Below are 13437 nucleotides of genomic sequence, written 5' to 3' on the forward strand. Positions count from 1 at the left end.
CAGGCGTGGCCCTGAAACCATAAAACAAAACAAAAACAGCATTCTAGAAAAGTTATAGGCCCAAGAAAAGATATTAGGAAACACAAATGTTAGAGTGATTAGTACTTCAACCGTGGTTCTCCTTTTCATGAGTCTCTCAAGGAAAGATCTTCCATGTTATTATGGTCACATGAACCATGAGGTCCGGAGAGCTTACAGTTTCAGGGGCACACAGCTTTCTGAGTCTCACTTGAAAAACTGGAATAATAGCTCCTTACCAGTCTCAAGTCAGAGCTAAGTAATTCCTACAGGTCCCCATTAACTCTGCCATCCAACGTTCATTATGATTTATCAGTAAATTGCATTTACCACCTTGTCTCTCTCTTTATCTTTTTGGAGCGAGGGTGGGGTTTGTGGGGGAAATACCCAGCAGTGCTTAGGGCTTACTCCTGGCTCTGTGCTCAGAGGAAATCAAACCTGGACAGGACTCACGCAAAGCAAACACACTACCTTCCAGCTCCAAAATGTCCTAGGTTTTTTTTATTTTGTTTGCAAAATGCTGCTTCTTTTTACCCCCTCCTGTCTGGTTCCCAGATCTAATCTAGAGAGTTTTATCTGAAGAATTCCTAGTCAAGGATCTGAAAGGATTTGGCCAGAGCCCTTTGACTTTGGAGAATCCATAGCCAGAAACAGTTTGAAGGGGTCGTCTTGCTTTTTCGTTAAAGACAAAGTGATAAATAAGATTTGAACCTCAAACTTTATGACCCAAATGCCTTTCTTCTATCCCTATAAACCAAACCAGCTTCCATGCTTTTAGTCCTGAGTAGGAGAATGTAAGCCATTAAGATCCTAAGGAAATACTATTTAAAGCCTTAAATTTTTCCTTAAAAAAAAAAAAACTTTTATTTTTTGCCACACGATTCTAGTTTATTATGGCCAAGGCCGAAACACCACCTTCTCCACAACAGCAACAATGAGGTTTATTCCCAAATAAGTCAGTAAAAAACAGGTCTGCTTCAGAATTTGAAAAGGAGAGGAGAGAAAGGAAAAAAAATCTTCACATGAGTTTTTTTTTAATTTATTTTATTGAATCACCATGTGGAAAGTTACAAAGTTCTCAGGCTTATGTCTCAGTTATACAATGCTCAAACACCCATCCTTTCACCAGTACCCATATTCCACCACCAAAAAACCCCAGTATAGCTCCCACCCCCCACCCCCACCCCCACCTGTATAACTGATAACTTTTACTTCATTTTCTCTTTACCTTGATTACATTCCATATTTCAACACAAAACTCACTATCCAACATAAATCTCCCTGGACTTAATTACTAAAATACACGAGTTTTAAAACCCAATTTTATTGAATGGGCAAGTTTTTTTTTTTTTTAATTTTTCTTTTAATGAGTCACCATGAGATACAGTTAGATTTCCAAACTTGCACGATTACATTGCGGTTATACAATGTTCTAGAACCCATCCCTCCACCAGTGCCCATTCTCCATCACCAAAGTTTCCAGTACCCCTCCCACCTCCCCCAACCCTCCCCCCGACCCTGCCTCTGTGGCAGGCACATTCCTTCTTTCTCCTGGGTGTAATGGTTTGCAATACAGCGTACAAAGCAGTCATCATGTTTGGTCCATAGTCTACTTTCAGCACGCATCTTCGATCCCCGAGTCTCTCAAACATCATTTACTCAGTGGTCCCTTCTCTATCCCAGCGGCCTTTTCCTCCAGCACATGAGATCAGCTTCAAAGCCGTGAGCGATCCTCCTGGTCCTTATCTCTCCTATTAGGGTGCTGGCAAAACTGGACAGCTACATGCAAAAACATGGGCTCAGACCTCTATGTCAACCCTAATTTACAACATTAAAGTCACCGATGCCTCGGCAGCCGCGCGGCCCCTCTGCCCCTCGCCCGAGGTCCGTTCTGTCCCGCTCGCGGGCTGTGGCTCTTAGCCGGTGCCCTTCTCCGTGTTGTTGGCATCCAGTTGGGCATCCGGCTCCTCTGCAGAAACCTACTGCTTGGAGGTGCTGGCGTAGGCGTCCAGCTGCGCGTCCAGCTCCTCTGCAGAAACCTACTGCTTGCAGGTCCTGGCGTAGGCGTCCAGCTGCGCGTCCAGCTCCTCTGCAGAAAGCTGCTGCTTGGAGCCCCAGGCCCGGCCGCCCCCGCGGGCACCTCTGCGGACACCGCCCAAGCCCCCGCACCCGCGTTTTCCGGGCCCCGCGGCTCCGCTCCTGCTGTGCGCGGGTGTCCGCTGTGCGTCCAGCTGGGATGCGACGAGCTGAATGTCCATGGGGCGGCCGTCCAGGGGGACCCCGTCGTACTGCTCCCTGGCCCGCAGGGCGTCCGCCTCCCGCTGGAAGTGCACCACGGCCGAGCCCAGGCTGCGGCCCGCGCGGTCGTGGTGCACGGCCGCCTGCCTCAGCGTCCCCAGCTCGGCGAACAGCGCCTGGACGTCCGCGTCCGACACCCCGAAGTCCAGGTTGGACACCAGCAGCTTCCCGCCCGGCCCCCCGCGGCCGCGGGCCCCGGAGCTGCCGCCCAGCAGGTCGCGCTGCCCCTGGCCCGGGCGCCGCTGGGGCCTGCTGTAGGGCGCCGGCCGCCTCCTGCCCTGGGCTCGGCCCAGCGCCGCCCGGTTCCGGACCGGCCCGCCGCCACCGCCGCGACCCTGGAAGCCCGCGCCGTCGCGGTTCCGGTTGAGCTTGATGATGTCGTCCAGAGACATGTCCACCTTGTCGTCCGGGCCTGGCGCGGAATCGGGCCTCGGGCGGGCGCAGAAGCGGGCCCCGGCTCCCCTCCGCAGCACGGTCGGGTTTCTCCCCTTGCAGCTCATCCTGGTCGTAGTTTTTGGTTGCAGTTCTTGGTCAGGCCCAGTAATCACAGTTCCACCCTCCGAGTCTCTTGGCACCTCGAAGTCTTCTCTTTCCTTATATCTTCTCCCTCCCTCTCGCGGTCAGCTCTCAGAGTCCTCCACTTCCAGTCATCTGGTCCTCCTTCCAGCCCTTCTCTTTCTCATCTCGTCCTAGTCTCCCGTTCTCAGAGTTCCATCATCATCCGAGTGTCTTGGCAGACCTCGAAGTCTTCTCTTTCTATCTCTTCTCCCTCCATCTCTCGGTCAGCTCTCAGAGTCCTCCACTTCCAGTCATCTGGTCCTCCTTCCAGTCCTTCTCTTTCTCAGTCTCGGCCTAGTCTCCCGTCCTCCTCTTAGTCCTGGCCCTCAAAGTGCCGAGGTCTGGTCTCTTTCCCCTTTCAGTCGGGGTATATAGAAACCGTAAAGGGTGGGGCTCTACTAAGGTGGGGCTGAACATTGTCATAACAACAGGTAGAGCCACACCTTCAGGGGAAGTTCTAGGGGATTAACTCAAGGACAGAATCTCATTGGAGGGTTCAACACTCAGGATTACTCAGAGACCCACCCTAGGGCGGGATTCCATCCGGGGTGTGTTGCTTTCTCCTTTCCTCAGCCAGTCATCCATTTAAACAATCTCAGTGAATTTACCTCTTATACTATTTCTAGTCATTTTGTATGCACGCACTATGATATATCTCATATATTTAAGTGTGGGCTTTATCATATATATGATGTATATCATATATTTAAGCTTAATATGCATATTAAGCTTAAAGGTTGGCGCTTCCTCAGGACATCTCACTATTATCCCAGACCACTGTCCTCAGGCCCGGTTAGTCTTTCCTAACCCCAGAAGGGTCCTTATTCAGTTACTTCTTTTTGGGTCATGACAGAGTTTGTTGCATCACCATGCTCTTAATTTACTATACTTAAGGCATTTAGCTTGTCCCCTTTTGATGCCACGATAGCTTACAGCTTGCCCTGTGTCAGGACCTATGTCCGGACCCTGCTCTTAAAGTGCTAGGAACTAAGGGCATCTGAGACTTAAGTCAAGTAAATATGGAAGTCCAGGAGTAATTATTGTTTTAGAGTCATTTGACTCCCTTGTTACAATGCATAGCATGCACTGTCCTTCTGTGTCTATACAAAAAAGGACATGGCTAAATCATGCAAGGGCCATAAAGGAGAGAAAAAAGCAATATAGGATTATTAGAGCTTGGTGGAATTGGGTGTGCCTCAGGGGCACTGTTGTGGGAGTAACTCAGTAAACCTAAGCTCCCCGGAGAGGACCTAGGACAACCCAAGGCTATCTGACAAACTCCTCCTGAAGAATTTTTATCACACAGGACATTCCCTGAAGTTCTGGCAGCACAAGACTGGAAACAACACAAATGTCCAACAAAAGAAAACTCTGTGTGTGTGTGTGTGTGTGTGTGTGTGTGTGTGTGAGACATGGAGCCATGCTATGTAAAGCCTCGGTGACTGCAGCTTTGTGGGCACTGCCAAGAAGCACACAGGGGCAGGAGGATGTGTGCACTATCCTTGACGAAAAGGGAGGAAGGGCATGCACCTACGTGGTGTAAATGTGTAGATTACTCTGGGGAGGAAGCTCTAGGCTCGGGTCATCCCTGGAGAGCAGGATGAGACCGTGTCTATTTCACCTTCAGATTTGTAATGCTAGAACTTGTAGAAGATGAAAAAATGAAAGAAAGGAACATTTAGTGCAATATCATTTTTCTTTCTCTTTTTGGGGGGCTTTGGGGGGTATTCAAGTCAATATTGTTGATGGACTTTTCCAAGAAATATCAGAATGGTCAAGGGATATGTGCAGTTCTCCCCCTGCATATGATTCCTAGGAAAATTGTGGCTAGAAGGATATGCTTGCTCTAAATCTGTGTTCCCAGCCTGTGAACTCCATTTAATAGGAGTGGGAGTGTGGTAATTGGCTTGTAATAAGCACTTGATAAAGATTTAGTTTTCTAATGAGTGAATGAAAGAATAAATGAGTGATATCTTAACTTATTAAGGGAGAAGAGCTCGTGGGAGAAGTAGCTAATTGTGCTATTCCGCTGCTGTCTACCACGAGAAGCATTTTTATCCGTAGACAGGGACGCACAACCAAAATCATCAGTTTAGGGGCCGGAGCGATAGCACAGTGGGTAGGGCATTTGCCTTGCACGCGGCCGACCCGGGTTCGATCCCCGGCATCCCATATGGTCCCCCAAGCACTGCCAGGAGTAATTCCTGAGTGCAAAGCCAGGAGTAACCCCTGTGCATAGCTGGGTGTGACCCAAAAAGCAAAAAAAAAAAAAGAATCATCAGTTTATTGATGCAAATAGTTTATATTTTTTTGTTTTGGAGTCTCAGCCGTACTCAGGGGTTACCCCCTGAATATGTTCCAAAGAACAAAACTAACTGTAGCACTGTAGCACTGTCGTCCTGTTGTTCATCGATTTGCTTGAGTGGGCACCAGTAACATCTCCATTGTGAGACTTGTTGTTACTATTTTTGGCATGTCGAATACCCCACGGGTAGCTTGCCAGGCTTTGCCGTGCAGGCAGGATACTCTCCATAGCTTGCCGGGCTGTCCGAGAGGGATGGAGGAATCAAACCTGGATCGGCCGCGTGCAAGGCAAGTGCTCTACCCTCTGTGAAAACAAAATAAAAAAAATATATATATATATAAGAAGAAAGAAATTAAATGAGAAGAAGGGTGTGTACAGGGAATAATTCAGTGGCAGGAAAAAAGAAATAAATTAAAAAACAACCCCCTGTTTTCCAAGCTTGAGGGTGCAAGTTTGACCCTCAGCACTGCCCACCAGGGCACAGCCTGGTCCTGGCATGGAACCTCTTCAGCCGCAGCACAGCAGGCTGAGAACACGGGGTTTCCTCAGGGGGGTTTGTGGGGGGAGGGGGGCCTAAGAGCCACATCTGGAGACCCTGCCAGTCCGGCCTGCAGATTCTCTGTCAGGGCCCAAGGACCCAGCACTGCTCGGGTCCTGTGGTGTGGGGGCTTACCTAGGCCCACCCAAGGCAACTGGGGGTTGGGGGTGGGCTCCAACTCTTACCCAGCTATACTGGGGGAACCATCGGGTGCTGGGGGACTGAACTGGGCTCAACCACATGCAAGACAGACAGACCTCTTAATTAACCCTGTACTGTTTGCTTCTTTCCCCCTACCCCCTGCCCTTTGGGGTTTTTTGGGGGGGAGGGGGAGGGGATTATGTTTGGCCATGCTCAGGGGTTACTTCTGGATCTGCACTCAGGAATCACATCTGCCAGAGCCAGGGATTGAACCTGGGTCGGCCGTGTGCAAGCCAAAAGTCCTATCGCTGTACTATGGCTCTGGCCTCCCCCTTTTTTGAGGTGGGGGTTGTTTTGGGGCCATGCTCAGGAGTTACTCCTGGCTCTGCACTCAGGAATCACTCCTGGCAGTGCTTGGGGGACCATACGAGATGCCAGGGATCAAGGCTCCAGGCCCACTGTAGCGTTGTGCTGGCCCCATCTCCCCCCAATTTTTTTTAATAGAAAAAAATTTTGAAGCTACTGTAACAACCAATTAAAGAGCATTGTGACAAAAAAATCTCTGTAAATAAGTCTTTTTGCTTTTCTATTTAATTTATTATAACGAAGATCCAGAAGGCGAATGGTTGAATCAAATCACACATATGTGCTTGCTTTGTTGGGGGGGACTGTCTCCCCAGTGCTAGGGATTGAACTGGGGGCCTTGTGCATGCCAGGAATATGCTCCAGCCCCTTGAGCTAAGCCCCCAGCCCCCAAATGATAGTTATGGGGGGCACACCTTGCTGTCCTCAGGGAACCATGAGTGCCTGGGATCAAACTAGGGTTCTCTGCATGCAAGGCAAGAACTTTAACCCCTTTACAGTCTCTCTGGCCCCAACAATACATTTAAAAAAAAAAAACTGTATTAAATTGTTTTTCAGATCAGCATGGGAGTTTTGACCTGCTCCGTTTCCGGCCTGGGCCGGTTCACCCCTCCTTAGGCAACCTGGTGGTCCTCTGCTCCTGGAGGGTCACCATATTGATGCCGAACTCAGTGTGGACACCTGATCGTCATAGCGCACATAGCACAGCAGGTAGGGCATTTGCCTTGCACGCAGCTGACCCGGGTTCAATTCCTCTGCCTCTTTCGGAGAGCCCGACAAGCTACCGAGAGTATCTCGCCCGCACGGCAGAACCTGGTAAGCTCCCCATGGCATATTCAATATGCCAAAAACAATAACAAGAAGTCTCACAGTGGAGACGTTACTGGTGCCCACTCGAGCAAGTTTATGAGCAATGGGCTGACAGTAATAGTGTTTTTCAGAAAGACTATGTTAATTTTTTTTCTTTTTGGGTCACACCCGGCAACACACAGCAGTTACTCCTATCTCATGCACTCAGTAATTACTCCTGGCGGTGCTCAGGGGACCATATGGGATGCTGGGAATCAAATCTGGGTCAGCCGCGTGCAAGGCAAACACCCTCCCCACTGTGCTATTGCTCTAGTCCCCAAGACTATATTAATTTATATGCCTGACAACATGTCTGTCAACCTTGAATATCATGTTATATGAAAAAAAGAATCTCCTGACAAAGATAAATAACTCCCACTATTTTGAAAAAAATAAAAATAAAATATTTTTGCCAATCTGAGTATTTTTCTATTTAAACTTTTTATCTTATGTGTTGGGATTGAACACAAGATATTATACATGCAAAATATGCATATTTGTGCATTTTAAAAGTGGTATTAAAATTTTTAATGGCATTTAGGGCCTAGAGAGCTAGCCCAGAGGTTAAGGCTCTTGTCTTGCATGCAGCAGACCCCAGTTCAATCCCTAACACCACATATTGTCTGTCCCCTAAGCACTGTGGGGTGTGGCCAGCCCTCATCCCTGCCAAATAAGTATGTTTATATGTGGTATGTATGTGGTATTGATTCAGTTAGTGTTTTGATGTATTGGCTTACAGAGATCTCTATAATGAGATCAATTTGTTAAAGACATCTTCTCCAATATTTTATTTGCCTTTTGGTGATAATCTGGTCTTGTATACCAATTTAAAAATATGTACTCGTCCTACCCCTAGTTTCTTTCTTTCTCGTAGTAACTGGGCCACTCCCTCTGAAATTCACATCTTTTATTTTGGTTCCTATTTTGATTTTTGTAGTTGTTCTTTGTAGTTCTTTTGTGTTTATTTTGATGATTGTTTTAAATAATTTCCTAGCTTTATTCCCCCCAACTACCCAGGCTAATTTGTTGAAGAATATATCTTTATTTCCACAACAGTGAAATGGCTAAATTCATCACATGGTTAATCTTTTGGGTTTTTTTTTTGTGTGTGTGTGTGTGTGTGTGTGTGTGTGTGTGTATGCTTTTTCTTTTTGGGTCACACCCGGCACTGCACAGGGATTACTCCTGGCTCTGCACTCAGGAATGACTCCTGGTGGTGCTCAGGGGACCCTATGGGATGCTGGGAATCAAACCCGGGTCGGCCGAGTGCAAGGCAAGCGCCCTACCCGCTGTGCTATTGCTCCAGCCCCACGTGGTTCATTCTCATAGACATTTTATGCTTCTGACTTTCAGTTATTTCACTGATGCTTATTGTTCCCTTCTTGCAGCACCATCACTCCTAATTATAACTCTGCAATGTGTCTTAAGAGGTAGAGCAGAGAGAGTGCAGGAGGTTAGGCGCTTGCCTTGCTCAGACCTGCGTTTGATCACCAGCATCATATGATCCCTCAAGCACCCCCTGGAGTGCTTCCTAAGTACAGAGCCAGGTGTGGTCCAAGAACAAAACAAAAACAAGACCAGCAAAATAAGATTTGGTAATGCAGTTCTAAGACCCCATTAAAAAAATAGAAATTGTTAACTTTTTCTCACAGTACTTGTTCATTTGAGTGGTAAAAGAAATGTAGTTTCAGCCCCTCCCAGCCCCCACCTACCCACAATCATTAGAATAGTATAAAATAGCCGATTTGGGTAAAATTAGTACTTTTACCTCCTTTTACTTCGGACCTCCCTAAATGTCTTTATTAAGAATCCACAGGAGGTGGGGCTGGAGAGATAGCACAGCGGGTAGGGCGTTTGCCTTGCACGCGGCCGACCCGGGTTCAAATCCCAGCATCCCATAGGGTCCCCTGAGCACGGCCAGGGGTGATTCCTGAGTGCATAGCCAGGAGTAACCCCTGTGCATCGCCAGGTGTGACCCAAAAAGCAAAAAAAAAAAAAAAAAAAGAATCCACAGGAGGGGCTGGAGTGATAGCACAGTGGGTAGTTTGCCTTGCACACAGCCGACCCGGGTTCAAGTCCAAGCATCCCATACGGTCCCCTGAGCACTGCCAGGAGTAATTCCTGAGTGCAGAGCCAGGAGTAACCCCTGTGCATTGCGGGGTGTGACCCAAAAAGCAAAAAAAAAAAAAAATCCACAGGAGATTTTGGCTCCCCCACACCAGCCCTGATGCACAGGGGTTATTCCTGGCTCTGCACTCAGGGGTCACTCCTCCAGTGCCCAGGAAACCCTATGGGGTAGTGGGAATCAAACCTGGGTCAGCTGCATGCAAAATTATAGTTCTGTGGTTGCTGTGCTATCTCTCTGGCTCCAAGAACCTAGAAAGTGTGTGTGTGTGTGTGTGTGTGTGTGTGTGTGTGTGTGAATTTTTTTCTAGGGATTTTACACACTGACAAAAGTTTGCATGATTTTTTTTTTCTTTTTTAAGATTAAAAGAGCTCTTTACAGACATGTTGGGGTGTGGTTCCTGCTGACAGGGGAGAAATCCAGAACTGCCAAAACAGTGCAAACACAAACAACAACACTTGCTCTCTACACTCCAATCCAAGTTAATCAAAGCTGACTCAATCTTTTGATTCACCGGGTGGCTAAATCAAACGTTTCACTGCTTTTGGCGGCGGCCGCAGCCCACTCGGTGCTCCTTCTGCCGCGGCCAGGCGTGTATCCCTTTACTGGAATTATTCATTGAATGACATCCAGCAGGTTGGTCAATTTTGAGGCGAGTGGAAGGAAGGTGGGTTTGGGGACCACACCTAGCGTGCTTAAGGGCTATTCCTGGTCCTGTGCTCAGGGGTCCAAGTACGCAAGGCGAGAGCATTCTCTCCTGTGCGACCTCTCCTCCCCATTCCTGCACATTTTATCCCGGTTTACCAGCGTTCTCAGGTTTAGGGATTTTGGGGAACTGCACTTGGTCCAAAGCCGGGACACCCAAGGCGCTGGTCCTAGAGTTTTCTGAGAAGTTACCTGATTTGAAAAAGAAAAAAAAAATGTTTTCCGTCCTTGGGAGCCTCTGAAAATAGGGGTTTCTCTCCTTACAAGGGTTGATGATCTAGACTTTGCACCGTCCAGTAAGAGATACGAGGGCATTGGCAACGGCTCCCTTAGGATCCTGGGCTCGCGGACAGTCACCAGGGGCGCTTTCGGAGCGTCCGTGGGAACTGCGCGTGGGGACGTCAACCTGCAGGCGCGGCCAGCGAGGCCAAGGAAGCCGAGGAGCTCCAGGTGGGACTGCGGGAGGGGTGAGCCCGCGCCGCGGCGACCGAGGCGGCACTGGCTGGCGCGCGTGCTGCGCCCCGGCGACCCGGCGCCGGGTGCCCAGGTGAGGGGCAGCCTGGCCACCGGGGCGGCGGCGGAGGGCGGGCAGGAAGGCGAGCGCACGCCGGAGAAAGAAAAGACTCCAATTCCCAGCCCCCCGCCCCGCGGGGTGCGGGGTCGGCGGCGCATGCGCGAGGCCCGGCCCCCAACTCCCCGAGCGGAGGAGGGAGGCCCCCGGCGGCCCCGAGCCTGCGAGCCGCGGCGCGGCGGGACCAGGGCGCGCGCAGGGGCGCGGCGGCCGCGGGCACCCAGCGGCGGGGGCGCGGCGCGCGGCGGGGAGCGCGCGGCGCCGGGGTCCGGCGCGCTCCGGCACCGGGACCCCACCCACCCACCCACCGTCCTCCCGCTCGGCCCCGGGAGAGGCCCGGCGTGCGCAGCCCCCCACGCGGGGAGAGGGATGCGTGAGTCTCGCCCCCGGCTCGCGGGGCAGGATGTGGGAGCAGGACAAAGGCTGGGTGGCGGGGGAGGAGTTGGGGACGGCTCGCCGGAGCCGGCGGGGCCAGGAACTTTTCTCTGCAACTTTGGCGAAAAGAGAACAATCCCGCAAGTCGGGGCACGGCGCTCCCGGTCGCCGCGGGTCCCGCGAGCCGAGGGGAGGGGGGCACCGCCACCTGGCCGGGACGCGAAGCGACCGGCTGCGCCGCTGAGAGGGGCAGGAGGGGACCGGCCGGTCGGGTCGCCGGCCCGCGCTTGCGGGGAAAGAGGTGCCGGAGCGGGGCGGGGGCGCCCCTACGGCCGCTGAAGTTGCGCGTGTCCACGCAGGGTGCGTCCTGAGAGCCCGGTAGCGTGGGATCGCGGCGCTGCGGACGCGGCGATGGATGAGCCCTGGTGGGATGGGCGCGTCGCCTCGGATGTCCACTGCACCCTGCGCGAAAAGGTCAGTCCCTTCCAGCCCTGGTGGGTCCCAGGTCGGGGCAGCTGGCGTCCCTGGGGTTCTCCGCTCGCTGTTTTCATTTCCACGTATGAAATTCTACTGTTCTCTCCTGCCCCTTAGCCTGTTTCCTCGCGCGCCGGGTGCAGAAAGAAGATTTAATGGGGATTTGCTGGTCCGGAGCCCCGAGCACCCGGCCAAAGCACCCTACTTAGCTGCTAAGGCAGTGTTCCCCGTAGTCTCAGCGCCCCAGCTTGGTTTTTATAAGGGCATGAGAGGACTTAAATGTTTTGCGTGTATTTTTATTCTCATGTGCATTAAGTTCTGCATAAGAGAATCAACGCTGGGTTTTCAGTTATTGTAACCATGCTGCAGTTCCTTTTAAAATTAAATTTCTGTGACAAAGATAGTGACTCCCTAGGAAAATAGTAGGCTAATGTAGCGTCAGGACTGCACGATTGTACCCCACCCGAGGTTGAGCTATCTCTTGGTGCCGGGCAGAAACACCCGTCCAAAGAAGAGGTGAGAGAAGGAAGGTAGAAAACATTTCACGTCCACAAGTGGGAGGGGGGTGCTGACGTGTGACTCCCTCCCTCCCTCTCAAAGGGGGCTGTGCTGATGGGCATCAGAAGGTGGGCAGTGCCAGGTGGTGAGGGTCTTGGGCCTGTGTGTCCTGCCAGTGCAGAATGCTTTGGAAGACAGTTATGTACTGGGTTTCTAGGATGGAAGTGCCTCTCACTAGTAACACAGAATAATGTTTCAATCTTCAGTCGGGGTCTGAGGGAGGGATGTGTGGACTACCCCTGGTGGTACTCAGAGTTTATTCCGGGTTCTGTGCTCAGCGGTCACTCCTAGTGATGCTCAGGGAGCAAACTTGGGTTGGCTGCATGCAGTGCGTAACCGGATGCAGCCACATCTCTCCGGCTGCCCCGGCGTGCGTTAGAGGGCACCAGCATCTGGCGGTGACTAGCACCCCAAGCTTTCCTTGGCTTGTTGATGCCTCTGACTAGCAGTCTTGGCTTTTTGTCACATGACTGTCAGTTTCTCCATTTCTTTCCTTAAAAGAACACCTTTCCTAAATTCCATATCACACCATCTTAAATTTTGTTGGGGTGCGGCATTATTGGGGTGATTTATTGGGGTGATTTATTGGGGTGGTGTTTAGGGATACTCCCACTCAGTGCTCCAGAGTTGATCCTGGTTGACGGTACGGAGGTGCTTGATGTTGCAACAGTGGTTGGCCTGGCCCTTGGAGTACTGGGGTTTGAGTACAGTCATGTGTTCCAACCCTTTGGGCTCTCTCCCCTGCCCTTTAATTTATCTGTCAAACCCCCTTTTCCAAACCACATAACTCCTGAGGTTCCTTGTAGATGTGGATTTAGGGGAACAGGGAGGGAGAGGTCTTGGTAATAAGGTTCCCAGGACTCTATCCAAACACACCCCACCTCTGTGTCTTTTGTCTGTGGACCTCTGGTTCAAAAGTCACCGGCCATCAAAAGTCACCGGCCACTCGGGGTTTCTTTCTTAGGAGTGGCTGTGAGCCAGCCAGATGCTTTTTCTCGTTTTTGCTCTACCCTCATCTTTGTGTCAACTCTGCTCTGCTTCCCTTGGTCAAAGGGAAGAGCCGCACGCAGCTGGGAAGTCGTCCAGGTCGGCGGGTTCTAACACAAAACGGGGCAGAGAAGCGGCAGGCGCAGTAAAGCCCTCCCTGTCTGTCCTTTCCAGAGCTTGTAGCAAGATGGAATTAGTAAAGTTTGTAAGACTGTCCTGAAAACGAGGCTTCCCCGAGGCTGTCAGTTCAGCCGTCCCTCTCTGGGAGGGGGATGGGTCGGTTGGGCCACACCTTGCCGTGTTCAGGGCTGCGAGTTTGGTGTTGGCTGCATGCAAGGCAAGCACTTAACTAACCCTGGTCCTTTGTCTCCAGCCTGGGAACCCAGGAAACCTATGCACAGACACGAGTGTCCTGAACTCTCTTTCTGCTTCTCGGAGGAGTAAGCCCAGCTGCTCCCCATGAATTGTGCCTTCCGAGCGCTCTAGGGCCACGTGAGGTTCCCATTGAGCTGCCCGTCTCACCGGGAGAGAGAGGGGTTTGTCCAGGGTTTACCGGTTGGCATTAGAGAAAC

The 13437-nt window shown here is 51.1% G+C and overlaps 2 protein-coding genes across 3 annotated transcripts in view; one reads left to right on the top strand and one right to left on the bottom strand.

Annotated features, from left to right (window-relative positions):
• Positions 1-2057: 2057 nt before the first annotated feature.
• Positions 2058-2816, bottom strand: LOC129401850 (aly/REF export factor 2-like). The gene has a single exon (XM_055124756.1). It carries the CDS (start codon positions 2814-2816, stop codon positions 2058-2060), a length of 759 nt encoding a protein of 252 aa, XP_054980731.1.
• Positions 2817-10314: 7498 nt separating this feature from the next.
• Positions 10315-13437, top strand: part of CCNJL (cyclin J like) — a 36181-nt gene continuing 33058 nt past the window's right edge. The window contains exons 1-2 of one of the 2 annotated variants that reach the window (XM_055127839.1): positions 10315-10447; positions 11206-11320. In XM_055127839.1, coding sequence (XP_054983814.1) covers positions 11258-11320 — 63 coding nt within the window. In that variant the 5' untranslated portion in view covers positions 10315-10447; positions 11206-11257. Of the gene's footprint in view, positions 10448-10784; positions 10845-11205; positions 11321-13437 lie in introns of those variants that run through there. The other variant, XM_055127838.1, reaches the window with a different exon arrangement.

Source organism: Sorex araneus, chromosome 2, assembly GCF_027595985.1.
Source record: "Sorex araneus isolate mSorAra2 chromosome 2, mSorAra2.pri, whole genome shotgun sequence".
NCBI classification, from domain to species: domain Eukaryota; kingdom Metazoa; phylum Chordata; class Mammalia; order Eulipotyphla; family Soricidae; genus Sorex; species Sorex araneus.